General features: G+C 40.4%; 1 protein-coding gene across 1 annotated transcript in view; it reads right to left on the bottom strand.

The window, feature by feature from the left end:
• PDE7B (phosphodiesterase 7B) overlaps positions 1 to 23507 on the bottom strand; it is a 146609-nt gene that overhangs the window by 22008 nt on the left and 101094 nt on the right. Inside the window, exons 5-8 of the mRNA XM_008054213.2 lie at positions 21696 to 21791; positions 18128 to 18228; positions 16259 to 16390; positions 522 to 613 (exon numbers count right to left, since the gene is read on the bottom strand). Coding sequence (XP_008052404.1) covers positions 522 to 613; positions 16259 to 16390; positions 18128 to 18228; positions 21696 to 21791 — 421 coding nt within the window. The remainder of the gene's footprint in view (positions 1 to 521; positions 614 to 16258; positions 16391 to 18127; positions 18229 to 21695; positions 21792 to 23507) is intronic.

Here is a 23507-nt window from a genome sequence, read left to right as displayed (position 1 = left end):
GGTGAAAAAACTGCTGGGGTCAATTAAATTACTTAACAAATGAAATAAGCAAAAAAAAAAAAATAATAATTCTGACTTCTATTTTTGTTAGACTGGCAATTACAAAACACACTTTATTGGACTATTTTTAAATCCAGTTTGAGAACTCCTGTGTTCCTTCTTGACAAATATTTATTATTTGGATGTACATGGGAGGACAATTTCGCTAACTTAAAGGATGGGAATTTGGCAACACAGAGTGTCGGTGCTGCAGAGTGTGAAAACTGAGAGCTGTTTATTATCCCTTTTCCTGACTGTAGGTTGTTGACTATCCAAGGGCCTTTCAAAGCACACAGAGAGATTTTGGTTTCTGGGTTGCTGTAACTGACACTGAATCTCTTCTGAAAGACAGCTCGGCGCAGGCAGGAAGCACAGACGGCTGGCTCTCCGCCGTTCATGCAAGGGGTCCCAAGCATGTCCTAGAGAAAGTGGCTTATCTTTACTGTGTGCGCATCAGTAAGTTTCATCTCGGCAGCACTTACGTCATTTCCTTTGGCAAGTGAGCAAGAAGCCTTGATTCTCGAAGCATGCCAATTGTAGATCGCCAGTGGTGATTCTCCAGCACAGACATATTCTAGAAAGAACAAAAATAAAAGCTATAAACGAGAGAGAAGCCAGATACTGATCTTTCCACGGAGGCCAGCATTTTCCCTCTAGTCAGTTGGTACCTGATGACACAGAAACAGACCAGAAAAGAAACACAAGACAGCCATGAGGACTCTTCTCAAGGCTCTGATGATATTAGGAGAGCACCAGGGCCCATGTTGATCCAACACTGCAGGGTTAGGTGAGGATCTATTTCTGGCATCATTCATTCCCGCCTCTGCCCCTGCTTTTGGGAGCTGTCAGGCCATGCTGAATGTCAAAGAAAGAAAGTGAAGTAGTTAAAAATAGGTAGGAATGGATACCATGGCACTATAGTCTTAACATAATCCAATATTATACTCCCAAACCGAACAGAGGCAGTCCTCACAGCCTCTGCTCTAATTGACTGCACTGACCACTGTTTCTCAACACTGAAGGAACCTCCTAAGTCCAAACCACCAGGACGGTTGGTGATACGTGCAGACTCTTGAGTCTAGCTGTTATGGTCCTGATTTTATAGGCTTGTGGTGATGAATTCTTGTGCAGTTCTAAAGTTTGAGAACCCCTGTCTCAGAGGCAGCTCTGCTAATCACCTTGGTGATCAGTATACTGGCATTTAGCTTATTAAGTGTATGGATTGGAATCTACAATTGCTTCCTTGTTCAATTACCTTAATGCTTATCTCCTTGTGGGAACCTCAATTATGCGCAGTCTTTCCTTTGACCTTGCTGTTATTTTAAATATGCTTATTATCTGAGCCTTTATTTAACAATTTAAATGATGGTTTACAATCCATTGTGTTTTGTTCTAATTAGCAAACATTATGGCCTTACCTCTGACTTCATACATATGGAACCGAACTCCTATTAAATCCGGGCAGTCTTTTTGCTTTATTTTCTTATTTGTTTATTTATTCGTTCTCCATCTTGTTTCAAGAGGAGCTATAAACTTACCAAACAAAACAAAACAAAACAAGAAAATAGCTGTTATGATTCGAATGTCCCCTCCAAAACTCGTGTTGAGACTTACTCTGCAGTGTGGCAGTATAGAGAGGTGGGGCCTTTAAGAGGTGATGGGATCATGAGGGTTCTCCCTCATGAATGGATTCATGGATTCATGGTCTGTCCTGGGAGGGGAACTGGTGGCTTTAGAGGAAGAGAGACTTGAGCTAGCACTTGAGCATGTTAGCTCCTTCGCCATGTGATGTCCTCCACAGCTTTGGGACTCTGCTCAGAGCCTCTATTAACAAGAAGGTTATTCCCAGATGTGAACCCTTGACCTTGTCCTTGTCAGTGTCCATAACTGTCAGAAATAAATTTTGTTTCCTTGTAAATTACCCAGTATCAGATATTCTGTTATAAGCAACAGAAAATGGTCTAAGTCAATAGCATTCATCAAAACTCAGAGATACTGTATGCTTGATTCTACCTACTTGAAGTACCTAGGGTAGTCATAATAATAGAGACAGAAAGTAGAATGGTGGTTTTCAGGGACTGGGAGGAGAGAAGAATGGGGAATTATTGTTTAATGATACAGGGTTTCAGTTTTGCAAGATGAAAAGAGTTCGAGAGATGAATGTGGTGGTGGTTGCGCAACATTATAAATGTACTTAATACCAACTGAATTGTACACTTCAAAATGGTTAAGATTTTGTTTGTTTAGCTGGGCTTGGTGGCTCAGCCTGTAATCCCACGCCTTTGGGAGGCTGAGGTGAGTGGATTGCCTGAGCCCGTGGGTTCGAGACCCGCCTGGGCAGCAAGACCTCATCTCTACAATAAATCAAAAAAATCAGCCAGGCGTGGTAGCACATGCCTGTAATTCTGGCTACTTGGAAGGCTGAGGCAGAAGGATCGCCGGAGCTCAGCAGGGCAACAGAGTGAGACTCCAACTCAAAAAAAAAAAAGATTTTGTTTGTTTGTTTTTTTCAGAGTCTCACTTTGTCATCCAGGATGGAGTGTAGGGGCATGATCTTTTTGCCTCAGACTTCTGAGTAACTGGGATTACACATGCATACCAACATGCCTGGTGAATTTTTGGATTTTTTGTAGGGACAAGTTTTCAATATGTTGCATAGGCTGGTTTTGAACTCCTGGGCTCAATCGATCCTCCTGCCTTGGCCTCCCAAAGTGCTGGGACTGCAGGTGTGCATCACTGCATCTAGCCTAGTAAATTTTATATTATGTGTACTTTACCATAATTTTAAGAAAGTGAGGAGAAAGAAGCAAGGAAAATAATATGGAGACTAAATAAATCCAAGAGTGGAACTGCAAACCATCCCATTATTTATGCTCTTGCTATATCTGAGTCACCCATGGAATACTAAACTTTTTCAGCAAATGAGAGAGAATATCTGTGAGCGACACAATCCAGAATCTGTTACAAAAACAGAAACTAAAGAAAGCTGCAACTTGTCTTGGTTCTAAAACCACACATTGATTTCTCTCCAGGACTTTGTTATGAGATGAGCTGCATGAGGCTGACACTTACACCCATCTTCTGTAGAAGCCACCGTATTGCTGTTGATTTCTATCATTGCCAAGGAGTCATTATTTCATATTCCTCACATGTTTGAAGCAGTGCTGGGATTTTGTTATTTTTATCAATGGGCTTATTATCTCCTTTTCGGCATGAGCCACACACAACAAAAGAAAGATTGATTAGAAGTAACATGGTAGACTAATTTGTTTTGACTGTAAGATTTATGAGAGCAGAGAGTGATAGATTAGTGTGACGTAACAGATGTTCAATCCTGTGATGACATTTAATTCAGTTGCTCATGAGTTCACTTGCCAGACTAATTCAAGTAGATGTGGACATGGGTGTCTTCCCATGAGTTTTTCAAGGGACCAGAAGACTGTAACAAGACCTAATGATAAATGACACCATATCCCTGTTGAGTGGAACAAAAGTGTCTGGAAGATGGCCTTAAGCACGGTTATTTATGCCAGCCTGACTTAACATCTTCATTAGTAATCTTCCTGAAGACAGCATGAAAGGCTGCTTGGGAAATTTGCTAGCGAAACCATATCTGGAGACGCGCACAATGGAATTGGAAAGAAATTGAGTGGACTGGGAAGCTTGCACAGAATAAAAGATAGTAGAGAAGATGACTGCAAACACACCTTTTTGTGGAAGAGTTATCATGCACAGAAGTATGTTTTGCCAAGAATTATGGTGGAGTAGGGATACCCTGGTGGGTCCCAGAGAGCAAGAAAAGAATGGCAGTGTAGGGAGGGAGGATAACATTTATCAACCACCAACTCTGTGCCAGACACTTTTCAAGTCTTCATTGAAACCTCACATACCCCTGAATATTTTTATCATTCACACAGAGATTATAAAAACTCTGGTTTCTCAGGGAGGCCACATAGCTAGTGAGTGACTGAGAAAGGCCTTTACACAGGTCTGCCAGGCTCAAGACCTAGGCTCTGGGTTCATACTTTGCTGCTTCCCAAGCATTTCCTCTCTGCTGCCATATCCAAGCATCCAGAAGCCTGAAGTTTATAAGCAGATGAATGCCTGCAATTATACTTAATTTTTCAAACATCACCTGTAGTTTCTGCTTAAAAAAAAAAATCTATGGTTGATTGTTTTAATTAGGTTCATTTCTAAATCCACCTTGGAAACTGCATTTATCTTTGAATCTGGTTTCGCTACTAAAAATCCTGTGGTATGAATATGTTATGAGTTAAGTAGATTTAGATTGTTTTAGGAGAGAACTCGTTGTCCACTCCACTTTCAACCCTCATCTCCAACCAGTGTATGAATCCTGTTGGTTTTTTCCTCCATGCTGTCACTGGTACCCAACCCTTCCTTTCATTGAAGCCATCCATACTTTGGGGCTTTCTTCACATTCTTCCTGCTAGTCATCCTCCCTACAGCTGCCAGAACGCAACTTGTTTCTTTGACAAAATTTCCCCCTAATCACTGATTGAAACATACAAATATTTACTGATGCCCACTAATATGCCAGGAGCTGTGGTGGGCAAGGGTGATCTAGAGAAAACTAGGATACAATTGCTGCCTTCAAGGAGCTTACTGAGCTTGATCATAGTATGATCATGCCATCCACCTTCCTATACACCCTGCTCCAAACCTCATAATGGATCCTTATCAGCTAAATCAAGTCAAATTCCTTAGCTCAGCACTGAATGCTCTAGGAAAACCATGCCTACTATCATTCTGTTCCTATGTTTGAGATAATTCAATACCTTTAATTCTCCTTTCCTACAAAACCCTTACAGTCCAAATAAAGGTTATCATTTTAAAAGAATTATAACTTATTAACATACATATTAAATTATTAATACATGACAGTGTCCTTTTCTTTTGCCACTTTCATGCCTTCCAAGGTGGTTTGTTATCCTCCAATAGCTCTTTCTCTGTGTTTACTTATCAAACTACCGCCCATCTTTCAAAGTCCACTTCAAATACTTCACCTACAAAGCCACCTGGAATCATTCTAGTCAGAGGCAACCTTGGTTTCCTCTGAGCCCTACATGCTCTCTGCGTTTTTCTTTGGCATTTCTCATGTCCTGAGTCCTGCAGAACTCAGTCCCATTGGTGTGTGTTAGAGTTCTTTACATGTGTCCTTTTCTTCTTACTACATGATAACCTACATATGAGTAGAAAACTGACCGTGTTCCTTTTGTATCCACTCAACTCTGTTACTTGCATAGAGCTTCTATACATTTTCGAAGTAAGAGACTGAACAAATGACTTGATTTCCTTCAACAAATTTATGAAGCACTTATGTCCCAGGCACTGTAACACATGCTTGGAGTACATCAGCAAAGAAAACAGACAAGGACGTAATGGTGGTGGGGATGGGGAGAGAGAGGCAATGAACAACACACATAATAGATACTTTTGTTCTGGAAGAAATTCGATGGCATTGTAGAAGATAGTGTATGGAGAGAAGGTCAGAATGGTGGGGGCCTGAGAGCCTTTGAGGGTGGGGACCGGTAAGGTAGTCTGGGTGAGAGGTGAGATTTGAACAGCGCCTTGAAGATAGGTGGGATTTAGCGATACTACCATCTGCGGGGATGAGTATTCCAGAGGAAACAGCTGGAGCAAAGGCCTCAAGGGAGGAGCAAACAGCTGTGGGACCAATGCACAGTGAGAGGGGAGGCATGGAGGTCGTGAGACACCTGATCATGCATGGCCTTCTGGCTATCATAGGAATTATTTTTTATTTTTGTTTTTTCAGAGAGAAATAAGAAGCCACTTCAGGGGTTTGGGGGGAGTAAAATTATATGACTTACATTTGAGTAAGGCCACTTTGGCTGCTATGCTGAACCACTGTGGCGGGGGAAAGGGGAAGAAGCAAGTGGAAGGCTGCTTGGAGGCAACGGCACCCATCTAGGGAAGAGATGATGGCGGTGTGGACAAGGGAGCAAGCAGTGGAGATGGCGAGAGGGGGTGGCTTTCTGGGTCTGCAAGGATGACGCCAGTGTGTCTGGCTTGAGCAACAGAAGGATGGGAAGGCTGCTGGCGGAGCAAGCAGAGAGTTCAGTGTGGGATATGTTGAGTTTGAGATGCTGTCCGACACAAGGACAGCGTAGTGGAGTGTCAAGTGATCACAGCAGTAACGGCATCAACAACAAAAGGAAAACTGAACAGTCACACAAATGACTGTTGCAGTAATTCATGGGTTAGGGGAAGAATGTTACATAAACTGAAGGATCACACTGATTCATCATTTTCGTTGTGCTAGATGTAAGATTAAGCATCAGATATGCCAGAGAATCCTGTTTGTTCATTCCCTAACTCTGCTTCCCTTTTCTCCTTACTCACAGATCCTCAGTTTTTAGATGGGCTCATGGTTATTCAGAATAAAGACAACATTTCCCAGCGTCTTTACAATAAGGTGTGGTCATCTGGCTAAGTTCTGGCCCTTTACATGTAAGAAGTTTGTATGGGGTTTCCAGGAAGGTTGTTTAAAAGGAATGGACTCATCTGAGAGAAACCTCTTTCCCTCTTTCCCATTCTTCCTTCTCACTTCTGGAATGCAGTATGAATGGCTTGAGCCCCGGCGATTTCAGGCAGTGAGGACCAATGCCCTGCCCTGTGGTGGTAGAGCATAGAACAAAAAGGATGCTTGGCCTCTGATGATTCTGTGAAGCTACTGGGCCTGCCCTGCATTACCAGCTGGCAAACTTCTTTCATGAAGCCTAGAAATAAACTTCCATCTTAAGTCACAGATACATATGCTCATTTAAGCGTTAGTTTTTTGTCTCCCATGTCATCCCGAAACAGCTAATGAAAAGGTCTTTCCAGTGTTTTGATTTATGATAAAGCTTGGTTTTTTGGTGTATAAGAAATGATAATAAAGAAGTATATAACTCCAAAAAGAGTGAGGAGAAATCACCTTTAATGAAGTCAGAAACACACACACACACACACACACACACACACACACACACACACACACACACACATACACACACACACACACTTATCTACTTATTTCTGGGAGGTTGAAGCAGAAGGATCTCCTGAGCCTAGGAGGTCAAGGCTGTGGTGAGTTGTGTGATCGTGCCACTGCACTCCAGCCTGGGTAAAAGAGTGAGACACCAACTCAACAAAAAAAAAGTACAAAATTTTAAAAGTCATAAATTAAAGTGGTTATAAGCGATGTAGTATCCTGTGCATTTGCGAAAATTGGTATTTTAACACAGAATCGTTATATTACTCTTCTGTGTATTAAATGTATTTAAGGAAATCTAAATACCAATGGTATTGAATGCCCATTTATCACCCATTGAAAACAAAATGAATAATTTATTCTTTAAGTCAGAAATTTTAAATCAATTCTTTTTTCCTAAAACTTATGTTTTTATTCTATTTCTTCTATTTTAATGTAAAGTAACATATTTTTATGTGTGAAAGTCTTTTGACACCCTATCATATTGCTTGCAACTAATCTAAGTACATAAATTGAAATTCAAAAAGTTTTCCTAACATCAGGCTCTAAATACTAAATATTTTTCCAGCTTGAGTTTATAGTGTAATTGTTAACAGTAACTAACTGATCAAAACACACATGCATTGCAACTTTAGAAAAACAATTTTGCTTAATAATAAAAATATATTGACCATGTGTCTATTTATGAGCTGGACGGGGGAGTTATGGTACCTCCATTATAGGATTCTTCCTTTAATATTTATAATTTTTTTTGGCGTTTTTATACCCAGGACAATATGCTATCCAACTGGGAATGGGTAAGAGGGATGTCTTTCCTTTGTAAAGTAAACAGGATGATTGTGACTTGATGTCTATGTTGGTGAGTGGAAAAGGAGAACTGGTTTGACTGCCTGCAAGCACATTCCAGGCAGACCAGTCGAAGGACCTGAAAGTGGATTCTGTTAACACTATTCATGCCTGTGTACCCCTTGGAAAGTCTTCATGTACCCCCATGGGTGCACACACCCCGGGTGAAAACTGCTGCCATCCATGACCGCTGTTGAGGGCAGGGAGTGTACCTTATTCATCCTTGTGCCACAGGAGGTGGCATAGTGCCACTAAAATAAGTAAATATTTGTTGAATGGGTACTGAATAATTAATATCCCCAATCCTGACATTCAGTAGTTGCAGAAGTTAAGAGAACTATTTAAAAAAAAAGAATTCTATTTGCATTTTTAGTCAATATCTGAAAGAAGTTGGACTTGGGATTTTCTGTTGTGGAATCCTTAGACTTAGATAAAAGTTAAGATTTTTGAATTATTAGAGCAGTTGTCTCTTTCCCACTCCTCATTCACAGACAACCAGGATCAGGTAAATGACTCAGAAAGGACAAATATCAGATAGCATTTGTTAATTTCAAGATGCAAATGAGATCATCATAAAGAATATTGAAATCATTGCTACTCCTACATGGTGCACTCTTAGCATACTCTTAGTGAGACTGTAATAACCAGCAGGAACAACTATTAAGTATTCACTGAATACCCAAACTACGCTAGATACTAAGGATATATCGGGGGTGAGTCAGGTGCTCAAAATTTACTGTCTCTTGGGAAACAGACATCTAATCAGGCAATGGCAATTAGAGAGATCAATATTGTGTTATGGGAAGTAATTGAAGACTATGAAATCTTATAGGGGGAGTATGTAAGAAGGATTTTTAGAGAAAAAGAAGCTTTTAGAAGAAATAATGTCCAAGTTGAGATCAAAAGGATTAGCAAGACAGAGAGAAGTCAGTGAGTATAGACTACATGCTACCTTGTAAGTTTACTATATAAGAGTACCTTTGATCAAAACAGGCTGAAGGAAGAGCTGTGTGTGTGAGTGTGTGTGTGTGTGTGTGTGTGTGTGTGTGTGTGTGTGTGAATACCTGTGAGTCAGAGGGACACTTTATATTTTCCTCCAGTTTTTATGATTTTTTTTGTCTTTAGGAATGATCACTTTCTAATGGAATACCTATTTTACTTAGTTTATATTTCTTCTAGAAGAAAGCCAGGGTTTTTATTTGCTTTGCTCATCCATGGTATTCCCAGCACCTGGCATGTGTCAAGCACTCCATAAATACTTGTTGAATGAATAAAGGCATGAGTGATAGGTTTGGGAAACTGAAAGTAGTTCAGACCTCGATGCACAGAAGCCTTGGAGAGTCATGGGGAAGTGAGGTTGGAAGCTCTAGCAGGGGTCAGATCAGAACCAGGCTTGTGCACGGGGGCGGACCATGGGACTTGATCCTGAGGAGCAGTGGGGTTTAAGCAGGAATCTGTGTGGTCAGAGGTAAATTTCAAGAAACTGCTTCTGGCTTCAAAGTGGAAAAAGATCTGAGACCTAGCAAGGCTGAGCATGAGTGGGTGAGAGAATGGTGCTGGTGCCCTGAACTAGGAGATGGGTGAGGGCTGGTGAGCAGGTTTGGATACACTGGTGTTTCTTGACGAATTGCCAGAGATCATGCTGTTGTGTCTTCCCTAGCAGAGAAATGGCTCTACTCTCATAGACTCATCTGGCTTTTACAGAGGGTTAACAGCCAATATTAACAAAAGGGCGATGGGAAAAAAAAGAAAATTGTCAGAAATGCTCATGGAGACCTGAACGTATGGTGAGATGAGACCATTTTACTCTCCTTTGAATCCTAGCCTGTTTCAGAATACCACATTAAGCATCACGTCTGTCGGAAGAATCACTCAGTAATTTCACATTATCCCAATGACAATACAGTCTAGTGGCCTACATTTGTAGGTTTAAGAATAATCTTCATCTTAAAGTTGAAAGAGTAAGCATTTACCTTAGTGGCAACAAAACCTATTAGAATTTTAATTTGGAAAAGACAAAACCTTCAAAACTTCTAAGGCAAAACCTTTATTTTCTTTTGTGTCTGAATTATCAAGTATTATTCGCCTTAAGAACAACAACAAAAAAATCCCTTTTTTCATTAATAACAACACACCTGGCATGGAATAAACCACCAACACAGGTTTTTGAATTGAGTCAAGAGGCTATTTGTCAAAGAGATTCTGGCAGAGCAGAGCTGCTGTCAAAAAAAGGAAGTTTTTTTAGCTGGGCTTGGTGGCTCAGCCTGTAATCCCGCGCCTTTGGGAGGCTGAGGTGAGTGGATTGCCTGAACCCACGGGTTCAAGACCCGCCTGGGCAGTGAGACGTCATCTTTACAATAAATCAAAAAATCAGCCGGGCATGGTAGTGCATGCCTGTAATTCCGGCTACTTGGAAGGCTGAGGAGGAAGGATGGCCAGAGCCCAGTAGGAACACATTGTAGAAAGGGTGAGGTGCGGTGGCTGGGAGCGGCCACTGCACTCCAGTCTGGGTGACAGAGTGAGACTCCAACTCAAAAAAAAAAAAAAAAGGTAGTTTTCAACTGTTTCCCCCTATTTAGTGGACAATTTCTTTGATGAAAATACTTCGAATGATGATGATAAACTGAATCTGGTGTACAACAGAAATCAGAATTAATCATGCCTTTTAAATCCAGAGAATATAGGGGAAAAATGACAAGAGGAACACTGCCTGTGTTTTTGTTTTTAACTGCGCATGAAACAAGACAGACGATCCTACAAAATAATGGCGTCTGCTGTGTTCTTTCCCTAACTAGCCAAGAGATCTCCTTGGTAACACTATAAGATCCCCAGCCCAGGAGGCCTCAGAGTCCTTGGCCCTTGAAAAAACTATGACACTGCTTGATTAATGCCTGTTTGAACATGTCTAGTTCGATCTGCCTCTGCCCGAGACATTGATCTGACAGCAGGGAGCATAGATACCACTTTCAGTCTATGGGGGAGACCTATGCTCTGATCAGGCCCAGGAGAAACTTTACAGAACAGAAAATCAGATTTGAGTCTCCTTTTATACTTTTCACATTGCTTGCCAAAAACACCTTTCACATTGTAGAAAGGGTGAGGTGATGTATAATCTTTGCAGATGCTTGTTGGAAGAGAGGTCATAGGACCAAGCGGGGAGAACATTCTTCCTGGCTTGGTCAACTTCATGTTGGTGATTCAGAGTCATTAAGGATAAAAAGTGGTTAAAAAGGCTGCCCCCCTGTAAGTGCTTGTAATAAATGACTAAGAAAACTGATTATAAACTTCTGCAAGACATTATAGAATGTCATAAATATAATGTTTATGGGACAGTTCATTAGTCATCGTTGTATTTATACATTGTATGAATACGTTGTATTCATGTTCTGTCATGAGTTAATATACAGTTAGAGTCTATCAAAAAAATTAAATTTTAAATTGACCTGAAAGTGATTTCTTACAACCGTAGTGATCAATGCTGTGTCTGATTTAATGCTTATTTTGCACAATTGCTGAGCCTTTCTTTAATCTGTGTAGGTGGACTTGGAGGGTGAAGGGACAGAAAGTAATTCTCAGTTCTACCTCTCGCATACTCCCTTTCCTCTCAGTACACCCGGGACACCTGGACTGTTGCCAGTCTGATGAGAGAGGTGCCAGGTGGAAGTGCCTTTATGTTGAACTTGGTTGGCAGTTTGGCTAATGAGCCCGGCCCAGACAGCAGACAATGGGAGGGAGCCCTTTGACCTGGCCTTCACTCCAGCTGCCCCGGCTCTCTCTTTATCTCAGGGCAGAAGAACATGCAGGGTGTTATGCAAGGATCTTCTTATTTATTAGAACTAAAGAAGCACAGTCAACAAAAGGAGGGAGAGGAAGCTCTCGTTCATGTTTTCTCATTTATAGTAAATCTGGATTGTGGCAAAGTCACGCACAGGGTGTTCTCAAAGCCACAAGATTCCTGGCATATCCTCTCTACGGTGTTCTTGTTGACCACATGTGCATGTGTGCACATCTAAGTTTTGTGTATATATGTGCATAGATTTTTTTTCATTCATTATGATGGCTCGCAACGGTTTTGTAATCTATAACTCATTTTAACATTTGATGAGAGTAAGCTAAGCTATAGATCCTCTCCCTAGAAAAATGTGCAGACGTACATTCTGTGAAAATATGCATATAGTTTCTTTTTTTTTTTTTTGAGTTGGAGTCTCACTCTGTCGCCCAGACTGGAGTGCAGTGGCCGCTCCCGGCCACCGCAGCCTCGACCTGCTGGGCTCTGGCGGTCCTTCCACCTCAGCCTTCCGAGTTGCCGGAATGACAGGCGCGCGCTACCATGCCCGGCTGATTTTTTGATGTATTGTAGAGATGGGGTCTCGCTGCCGAGGCGGGTCACACATATAGTTTCTTAAAAGTCCATTCATGTCTCGACCAACAGGACTTCAAGAGGTGAAAAGGTTCCAGTTCCAAAGATTTTAAAATATCATGTGCCGTAAGTCTCTTAGCTTATATGTTACGTAAAGTGATTTTTTATCTCCCTTGAGAAGGAAAACGTGAAAGACTGTGCCAGTTCCTCACCTACAACTTAATGCAGAGTGAACGTTTCCTGACCCAGGTCATGTCCTATACAACAAATCTGAAGTTTCTACAAAGGAGGGAATACATGCTTAATCATGATATGCACAAGACACTGATTCAAGAGAAGGGGCCGGAGTGGCAGCACCACGCTAAGCTAAGTGTCATAGGGACATTTCCGTTTTCAGTTATTCTGGGGTTATGGGTCTTAAGCCCAAAAGAATATCGGCTCTTCCTGACTCTAATGTCCTTTCATCTCAGCTATTAAAAACGTCACACTTGAAGGCCCAGTTTATAGCATTCTTCCCTCATGACTTTTCTTTTTTTCTGGAAACCATCTGTAGAATCAGTTTCTCTTTTCCCTCTGTCTTCCCATTACATTTGTTTGTAGTTATACACTTCAGAGTACTTATCAAGGTCCCTTACACTTTAAGTCACCTGTTGAAAATCTTCTTGTCTCCCTCACCAGAATAGGAAGATGAAAGGAGCGCTCTTAGTTTCTTGTAATCAGTAGGTGATCAGTATGAATTTCAGAGGCAAGTTGCATGTTGTTCTTAAGCCCTTTGGCTCTGGAAACAAAGACTTTAGCTCTAACCTCACTTCTGCCATTAATTAGCTGTTTATTTTTCAGAAAAACACTTGAATTTCCTAAGTATCAATTTTCTTCTTTCTGGAAATAGGTATAATAATAGGACCCACTTCACTGGGTTAATGTGGAGATTAAATAATACAGTACATAGAAAGCATTTAGCACAGTGTTTGGATCTCAGTAAGTGTTGAATAAAGGTTAGTCTATAGTCTGTTGAACTGAATTTTAATAAGAAATTTTCTTTAACTTTTTGGTATTTCTTCATATGGTTAATAAATGATGGTATATAGCAAAATACAAATGCATCATACTTTTTTTGGATCAAACTGAAAAAATGAAATCTCATATTATTTTTAGGTCATTTAAACCTATTTTTACTTTTAATATTTAAAGTACCAATTTGGCAGAGAGATGTTTCAGCTTTTATTCTAGTCGACTGTAGGACACTGGAAGGTTTTTTTTTTTTTTTTGAGTTGGGGGTCTCACTCTGATCACTGCTCACCACAGCCTCTACCTCCTGGGTTCAGACAACCCTTCTGCCTCAGCCTCCAGAGTAGCTGGTACTACAGGCACACACCACCATGCCTGGTTAACTTTTCTATTTTTTTGTAGAGACAAGGTCTCACTATGTTGCTAGGCTGGTCTCAAACTCCTAGGCACAAGCAAGCTTCTCAATTCGGCCTCCCAAAGTTCTAGGATTATAAGCGGAGCCACTGTATCTGGAAGTATCTTGATATTACCATGTGGTACTGGTTTGCCTTTAAAACTGTTCCTAAAACATAAAAGACAGGTATCTCTAGCCTCCAAGAGATTCAAAGACCAGTTGAGCTGGTGACTGGTGAAGACAGTATCTTGAATGTAGTTTTTGAGCCCTATACTCCAATTTCTCCCTAGTTATGATCAAAAGGTCCTTCTCTTTCCTAGAGAAACCAGTCAGATAGTCCTGATGGATGAATTTACTGCTGGAAAAAAACAACAGCTTACTTTATTGTAGCAACATTTTTGGATATAAAAAATAGCATAGGAATTTATTTTTTGAAGATTAAAAAAAATTGTATCTCTATGTATACCTTTACCTAACTCCTCAAACTCTTTTCAAATTGGGATTAAGTTTGCTTGGATTTTGTTCATTTTGAGGATCTGGATCAGACACGATTGGGCAAGATTGTATCTTGTTTATCTTCGAACTCCTAGATTCTAGTATATCAGTTAATATATGCAATAAACAGTTGATGATTAAAAATATACAAGGCTATATGTTACATTTCAGGTTGTAGAACTTGGTTGTATTGGAGTGTTTAGTTTTAATAAAGAGAGTAAGATAAAAAATGTTAAAAATTATCTTCACGTTGAAAGTTTGAATAAAAAATTCATTTTTCTGAGAAAACTTCTAGTATCTAAATCAGACTGAAATGTTCTTTGAGAATCAATTTCTGTTCATTATCAATGCACACTTACTTCATTATTAATAAACGCTACACTTATTTTCTTATTTTTATTCTTTCTTTACCATCTGGCATGTTTCTTTCTGATTTCCTGTTTAAATGAGAATTCATTGTATGTTTTTTTTCCTACATGCCAAAACACAGTCTTATGATTCTTATTTTTATGTACAAATCAGTCAAAAGCAGTAGGCACTCTCTTAAACTTCATTGGTATGACTTATTTGATGAGACATTAGAATTATGTATTTGTATTATATGGGAATCGATCAAGTAGCCTACCTTGTTGATTGACTTCTTTTGTCAAATAAAAGACACTTGACAAAGTCAGAATTGACAGGAATAGAAAACCTATTTGGGGGCTCTCAAGACGGTCATCCATTTTTCTCCTCCAGTCTATGTCTTTTCTCAAGCAATACATTTTGCTTATGGGATGGCTTAGAAAATTTAGTTTTTTAACTTACCTCTGCTTAATTTTTAGCTTATTATCAGAAGGGTTTCTTAGTTCTGAAGTCCTGTCTCCGCCCCATAGCCATATCTATTCCAGTCCCAGATGGTAACTAACGGCCGGAGGGGACTTTGTGCTCAACTACATGTCAGGTGGACCCATAAGTCTTGAATACCACTTCCTATCTGTGCCAAAAGTTAAGCAAATGGATGGAAAAAGGCTTATTTTCATGTTTCAATTGTACTTTATTGGAAACGAATGCATTCAAGCTGCAAAATCTTGTTTAATGCAGCTACATTATGGGGATCTGTCAGGAATACTTTCAGCACTCATTTTTTTCAAAAGATCTACTAAAATTGAGATCAATGACTCCTTTATGTGAAATGATTTTGTTAATGACCACTGAAAGTATCCAAAGGCCCACGCTGAAAATTCTGGAAGTAATTCATGTATGATATAGGGTTTAATATCTAAAACAAAATTGTAGATTAGAATTCTTCGGGCCAACCTACTCATGTTACTGAACTGTTCTATAAGGAACAGAGTATGCCTATTGTCTTTGATAACACACCTCTACTCAGAGGCCAATAAAGTTCAGATGGCCCCAGAGACTCAAGACTGAATTAGGATTGAGCCTGGGAAATGTTTATAGAAGTCCTTTAAGAACTGGCTTCAATTGTTCATTATATGCAAGACAGTCTCCATGAAGAAAGATATCTCAAGCCGGGCTCGGTGGCTCAGCCTGTAATCCCGTGCCTTGGGAGGCTGAGGTGAGTGGATTGCCTGAGCCCGCGGGTTCGAGACCCGCCTGGGCAACTTGGCAAGACCTCATCTCTACAATAAAGTCAAAATGAGCCGGGCATGGTAGCGCGTGCCTGTAGTTTCAGCTACTCGGAAGGCTGAGGCGGAAGGATCGCCGGAGCCCAGCAGGTCGAGGTTGTGGTGGCCGGGAGCGGCCACTGCACTCCAGTCTGGGTGACAGAGTGAGACTCCAACTCAAAAAAAAAAAAAAAAAAAAAAAAAAGAAAGATATCTCAGACTACAAGAGGGTAGGCTCAAGAATCCTGTTCGATTGAGGTCAATTTCAAACCTGCTTTGGAGCAAATGGAATTCCTTGAATATCTTTGTAAATTAATTCCATCTCCCTTGGGGCCTATGCTGGGCCTATTTCAAACCCACACTCTTTGGATGTGGTCTCCATCATTGAGGCTGACCCTGAACGAAGGCTATCTCCAAGGGTAAGATTCAGGCTTGACCACTGGGCCTAAGGCAGTTGACCGTACTTTGTCTGACTCCATGTGGGGCTCTATTACCTGATATAGGTTGGCAAGGTGGTGGTTAGTTTTGACCAAAAATGGCTGGTTCACCCCTGGGTGATCGACATCGTGAGCTGCTGCAGCCAGCAGTCCAAGCATAATGTCCAGAGGCGTGAGGAAGTTGGCAAGCTGTTGACAAATCAAATTGAGAGAGTGAGTGGTGTGTTTCCACACATACGCTCACATTTGTTTTCATTAAATCAAACCGAATGAGGCATCATGGCATTGCTTAGGCCTGTTGGCCAGACCTATGTCCTCTGAAGCATTCAGTGAGGTGATATTCACATGGAATAGCAGGAAAAAAGGAAAGAACTATGTGGAAAGTAACTGAGTAAACTCAAATTATGTAGGTCATTCAGGTGTACCCCATTGTCTACTGCCACTCTATTTTGTTTAGTTGTGATGGCATGGCTTGTTGGCAAAGCTGATGTCACTGAAATCAGCTTTGTTCCTCGAGAAAGGTGTAAGTGAAGGGAAAAGTTGAAACCCACATGATGGACATATTTAAAACAATCATTTGCATATTTCAACTATCTAATATATCTTTGCCACTTCTTAGAAAGAAGTGGCTGAATTGCAAAATGTGCATATTTTCTTGATTGTGATAAATAGCGAGCAATGTGAGAGAATCTGTAATTTTTTGGTTAGCTAGAAAAACAGGCAGGAATATGGGAATCCAGGAGTAACTTTAAAAACACAACTCTGTGGTACATTACAACATTTGGACTACTACTTAGAGATTAAAAAAAACAAAATCCAGTAATGTCTTTGGGATATTTCACAAGGATGAGGCATCCATCCAGCTTTGTCCCGAGAATGCCTGTTTGGTAAATATACAATATTTAGTGGTGGGGGCCAAAGCATCTGTACATTTAGTGGAATGGAAAATGGATTGAACTAAACAGTCTTGGACTGGAATATCATTATTCAGGAACTTTAAGAAAACTTGTCTTATACATTATACTAACTAAATTTTAACAGCTAAGAGTTGCCTAGATGTTGATTAATGAGCATTAGAATTATGTTCTTAATTTTTAGTTTTGAATTGGTTTATTGCATCAGAGCATTCTTGCTAAGGGGGTCTTTTGACATTCATGAATTTTTTGGGCCTTGAATCAGGCTGTCCAGTTGACTTAGTAGGAAATGGAACATGCGCATTGAGGTGTTTTGATTCCATTTGTTGATAAAAAACCATGAGATGGGAGACTTTTTCCAGTGAAGTTCAGTGCTAGTGCTGTGTGTGGCAAAGGTCTAGGGCACAAGAACTGGTTCTTGGGACCACTGACAATATCTAAGATGTATCACAGAGAGGGTTGTTTTTTCCTAATGCTGTCTGGAAATATACATAATATACAGGTGGTGGCTTGTGCCTGTAATTCCAGCACTTTGGGAGGTGGAGGCGAGAGGCCTGCCTGAGTCCAGGGGTTTGAGACCAGCCCTGAGCAACTTGGCGAGGCCTCATCTCCACAATAAATAAAAAAATTTAGCCAGGTGTGGTGGTGTGTGTCTGTAGTTCCAGCTGCTTGGGAGGCTGAGGTAGAAGGATCGCCTGAGCCCAGCAGGCAGAGGCTGTGGTAGCTGTGTGTGTGCCACTGCACTCCAACCTGGGCGACAGAAGGAGACTCCTACTCAAAAAAAGAAAATATACAAAATATGAAAGAAAACTTCAGAGGGAAGATTCAGATCCTTTCTTATAAATATTATAAGATTTTCAGAGGTGATACTAAAATTACAATATCAAAATTTGTACTTATATTGTGAATGACTCATAACACAGTCACTCAGATGTGTTGGGTGATCCGGGCCTAGCGGGTAGTTTCCTTGGCATTTCCAGGTAGCTGAGGAGGCAGCTGGGTCTTGCCTTACCTTTGGTTCCTTTAGGTAGCAGTGCATGGCCTGGGTGACGTCGGCCGCGTGAACGGCATTGTGATACGGGTTTTGGCTGTGGTAATCTTCTTGAACCATGACTAGGAGATAAACAGGCAACTCAGTCAGCTAAAATCCAAACGGGAGAGGTGTACTAGCTCAGACTTACTAAGAGCACTTTTTGCTTAAAAATATCAGTGCCTCTGAAATGTGCAGCCTGGACTCCTTTAAAAATAAACGTGGTTTGCAAACTTGGCAGTTCAACTGGGCTGTTTTTAGCAAGAGGAGATGGAGAGCACAGGGAGAGAGGCCAAAGGATTTGTGAGGCCTTGGGATTTCTCACCTCCTTTATAAATTCCCCACCCCCCCCACCCCGACATTCATAAAGGCTGTCATTCATAGAAAAATAAATTTGTAGGAAAAGGACTTTATTTCATACTATAGTTTGATTATGTGTGCTGCCATTTATGAATAATATGTCATCGACGAGGTTTCCTTTCAAAGAGCATCAGACTGCTGAGGTCCAAAGACTGGCTTATCGCTTTGAATATCAAACACTGACCAAAGCAAACCTGGGGCTTCTTCAGGCAGAAATTCAGAATACTGCATAGATGCAAGTGAGGAATTCTTGGATTTATTGTTACCTCATTCAAGTTAAGGTATCATCTTTCACGCTCCTCCACTCTAATGCAAGACTTAGAGTGCTCTTGGAACCAAGTACAGACACAGGCAAGGCAATTTTGGTTTGCTATTTACAGAAGACAGTAGCCTGCTTCAGCTCAGCTCCATACCCAAGGCAATGCCTAGGATGCAATACATTCGGTGTGTATAGACTTGCCTCGGTTTGCAAGTGTGTCCATATTCTCTCAGCTCTTGCTGTGAATCTGGGTCTGGATTCTGGTATAAATCCCACAGTCAAGTCTTTGCATTCTTTACATATTCTTAGGGTATGTATACACATGTCCAAAGTATCTTTATCTCCCTCTTTAGACAAGTCGAAATTATTTGGCCCTATTCATGACCATTACTTTGCTCAATCAATGAAAACACAATCAACTTGAGGTTATCTGTGCTTCTGGAAAAAGCCATGTTGTGGCTAGCTTCAAATATTTCTGTTGTGTTGCATATGCCTTTTATTCAGCAGGTTTATTTTACAACTCTATTTAAACCCTGGTTCTATCACTTATTATCTTTATTGGACAAGTTACTTAACTGCAAAGTTTCTCAGTTTCCTTCTCTATAGAATGGGTATAACAACAACTATGAACTCGAAGTGTTGCTGTAAGGATTACTACGTGTAAATATAGGCAAGTTTTTAGAGGAGCTTCCAGAAGATGTAAGCACCATATTAGCATGGTTGTGGCTGCTATTGTTATCATTGTCACTACTATTTTACTCCTGATGGCATGAAGTCAGTTTCCAAAATCTAAGTACAGTCATGAGGCAAGTCAAAGAAGCCAGAAACATGCTAAGTGGCAGAGAAAAGCCATTTGGTGATTACAGACGTGCCTTGGATAATTCACAAATAAGAATATGCACAAAATCAAATACAAACTTTGGCTACCGCTTGATACAGAGTGATGATTGGAAGTTGAGCGGAAAGGTGGCGGGCTTGCAAGTCAACAGACCTAGGCTTGGACTCAGGTTCTTTCACATACTAGCTGTTAGCTTTGGGCAAGTAATGAAACCTCTCTGCACCTCTTCTTAACTGTGGGCCAAATGGTAATAATAATGCCCAACTCGCAGATTTGTTCAAATGGTTACAAATAACTTACCAAAAGTGCCCAGCTCATAGTGGGTCCTGCATAAATGGTAGTTATTATTTTAAAAATGTCTATGGAAGATTTTAATAACTCATGTTCTTATTAGAATTGAGGCATATTCTACTGAGGGTTTTTAACATGTGAGCAGAGTACTAAATTTTTTGATAACTTAAAGGCAGGTTTTTAGAAGAGTTCCCAGAAGATGTAAGCACCATATTAACCTGGTTGTGGCTGCTGTTATTTGATGATTTTCTTTCTTTCTTTCTTTCTTTTTGAGTTGGAGTCTCACTCTGTTGCCCAGGCTGGAGGGCAGTGGCACGCTCCCGGCCATTGCAGCCTTGACCTACTGGGCTCAGGCAATCCTTCTGCCTCAGTCTTCCAAGTAGCCGGAACTATAGGCACGCACCACCAAGCCTGGCTAATTTTTTGATTTATTGTAGAGACCAGCCAAGTTGCCCAGGTTGGTCTCGAACCCGTGGGCTCAGGTAATCCTCTCACCTCACTTTCCCAAAGTGCTGGGATTATAGGCATGAGCCACCACGCCCGGCCCGATAGTTTTCTTTATATAGACTTTATTATAAACATAACTACAATTGATCCTTTAACAGCATGGGTTTGAACTGGACAGGACCCATTATACTCAGATTTTCTTCTGCTTCTGTCATGCTTGAGACAGCAAAGTCCAACCCCTCATCTCCCTCTTCAGACTAGTCAGTGTGAAAACAAGGATGAAGACCTTCATGATGATCCACTTCCACTTAATGAATAGTAAATACATTTTCTCTTTCTTACTTTTTTTTTTTGAGACAGGGTCTTGCCCTGTCACCTAAGCTAAAGTGCAGTGGCATGATCACAGCTAACTGCAGCCAGGTGTGCCCAGGTTCAAGTGATCCTCCTGCTTCAACCTTCTGAGTAGCTGGGACTACAGGCACGCATCACCAAGCCTGGCTAATTTTTATATTTTTTGTGAAGATGGAGTCTCACTATGTTGCCCAAGCCAGTCTCAAACTCTTGGCCTCAAGTGATCTTCCCACCTCAGCCTCCTAAAGCACTGGGATTACAGGCATGAGCCACCATGCCTGGCCTTCTTATGATTTTTAAATAACATTTTATTTTTCTTGTCTTACTTTATTGTAAGAATACAATATGTAATACATAGGACATAGAAAATATGTGTTAATCAACTGTCTGTTATTGGAAAGGCTTCCTGTCAACAGTGGGCTATTGGTAGTTAAGTTTTTGGGGAGTCAAAAGTTATACAGGGGTTTTCAGCTGCAAGGGGGTAACATCTTAACCAAGTTGTTCAAGAGTCATATGTAATCAAGTAAACAATCTTTCAGGCAAGGCACGGTGGCTCACACCTGTAATCCCAGCACTTTTGGAGGCCAAAGTAGGAGAATTGCTTGAGCCTAGGAGTTTGAGATCAGCCTGGGCAACATAGCAAGATCTCACCTCTACAAAAACAAAAAATAAAAAAATTAACCCAGTGTGGTGATGCATGCCTGTAGTTCCAGCTTCTTGGGAGGTGGAGGCAGAAGAATCACCTGAGCTCAAGAAGTTGAACTGTGGTGAGCCATAGTCATGCCACTGCACTCCAGCCTGGTGACCAAAAAACAAAAACAAACAAGCAAACACAATTTTTCAGGGATTTAAGATGAGTAAGCCATGTTTTAAAGTTAATATAAAATCTCTAAAATTAATTTGAGGTTCTTCACTCACCGTGCTATGCTACTTTATATCAAAGAGTATTATGCATTGTCAGTATTCATAGAAATGGGGGTAAAATATGGATTAAAAAGACTTACCTAAAAATCGGTGTAAGGTCACCATATCTAACTTGAAATGGTGAATGAGTCCATGGGTGTTGAACAGGTGGCACAGCAGGGTTACCAGGCTGTTTCCTAGAAGAAAACAGTCACCTGCTTTAAATCATTTTTATCACCACTAAAATATCAAGATGGACATGATCCGATCCTAGATTTTTTTCTTATTGCACAAAAAAATTAGGTCAAACCTTCTCCCTATACCAAAGGCAATACAGACATTAAAAGTTGGAAGAGAGATGCTATGAAGGTGTCACACACACACACACACACACACACACACACACACACACACACACACACATACACACACACACACACACACACATCTTTATGTATATATTTTTAAAGACATAGTTAGTGGCCACTTGAAATGTGCCTTAAGTCACTTCCAGTAGACTCTTCCATTTACAGGGGTATCTGAACCACCATGTTGCTTAATAGTCATAGCCCATTCTTCCTATGGAAAATTACTCAAAAGCAGATACCCCAAAAGGAGATTTTGGAATTTAAGCCAACAGAGAAGCAACATTGAGGCTGTAATAACTCATAAGCCTTCAAGAAAAATTTAAGAATAATGATTTTGAATTTTAAAAATACAGATACATAGACCAGTGGAACAGAATCCATGCATCTATGGCCAACTGATTTTTGACAAAGGCACCAAGAACTCATTGGGGAAAGGACAATCACTTCAATAAATGGTGCTGGGAAAACAGATGTCTACTTGCAGAAAAATAAAACTAGATCTATCTCTCATCATAAACAAAATTCAACATCAAATGGATTAAAGACCTAAATGTAAAACCTGAAGCTATGAAATCACTAGGAAAAAAAGTGGAGAAATGAAATTAGTCAGGCAGAAATACAATTGATTGGTCTCCTCCCAGTTTTGCAGCTCTTTATAAATTCATTTCAGCATTGCTGATACACATGCAGTATATATTTTTAATATTTATCTGTGGTGTATATTTCATGTATATATGTGGTTCTTTGGCTTTTCCTTTGAACTAGTTATAGCATCTTACTGGTTCTCTAATTAATCGAGTTCAGTAATCTTCGATGTGTGCTCATTTCACATTTCTGAGAGAGTCATGACTATACTCTCTTTTAAACAAATACCATTCAACAAGTACTTTTGTTCACAGGTAACTTCATTTACCAGTATTTATTTCTCAGTTTATTTGACCAAATGAAATGCAAGATTATGTGATTCTTCTCTATATGGTCTTTCCACAGTGTAAGGCCCGTTTCATGGTCTTAGACTATATTTCTCTCAACTCCATATTGTTTGCCAAGTAATAGATGGGTGAGAAAACTATCTATAATGACTTAAAGTATAAGCCTAGTAGATGTTGAGACATACAAATGCCAACATTAAATGTGATGTTTTTCATTGACACTCTAAGCTTATCAGCATTTATTTAATAGGCAGAAGAAAATATAACAGGATTCTATTATTTTCTTAAGGAAGGTCTTCATGGGCACCAAAATTTAAAAAGTGAAACCAACGGAATGTTAACTTTTCCCTTTAGTCTCGGTCTAAGCTTTTATATTCTCTCCTCAGCAATTGTTTTCTTCTGATGAAGACAAGGAGATTTGAGCAAAACCAGCAATGGGGCAGATTCAGCGCACTTAATAAAACCGCACAGTGAGTGGATTGCCTGAGCCTGCGGGTTCGAGACCTGCCTGGGCAACTTAGCGAGACCTCATCTCTACAATAAATAAAAAATGAGCCGGGCATGGTAGTGCACGCCTATAATTCCGGCTACTTGGAAGGCTGAGGCGGAAGGA

This window comes from Carlito syrichta, unplaced genomic scaffold, assembly GCF_000164805.1.
Source record: "Carlito syrichta isolate Samal-C Ts95f unplaced genomic scaffold, Tarsius_syrichta-2.0.1 Scaffold289251, whole genome shotgun sequence".
Taxonomy (NCBI): Eukaryota; Metazoa; Chordata; class Mammalia; order Primates; family Tarsiidae; genus Carlito; species Carlito syrichta.
This window is presented reverse-complemented; position numbering and strand designations above follow the sequence as displayed.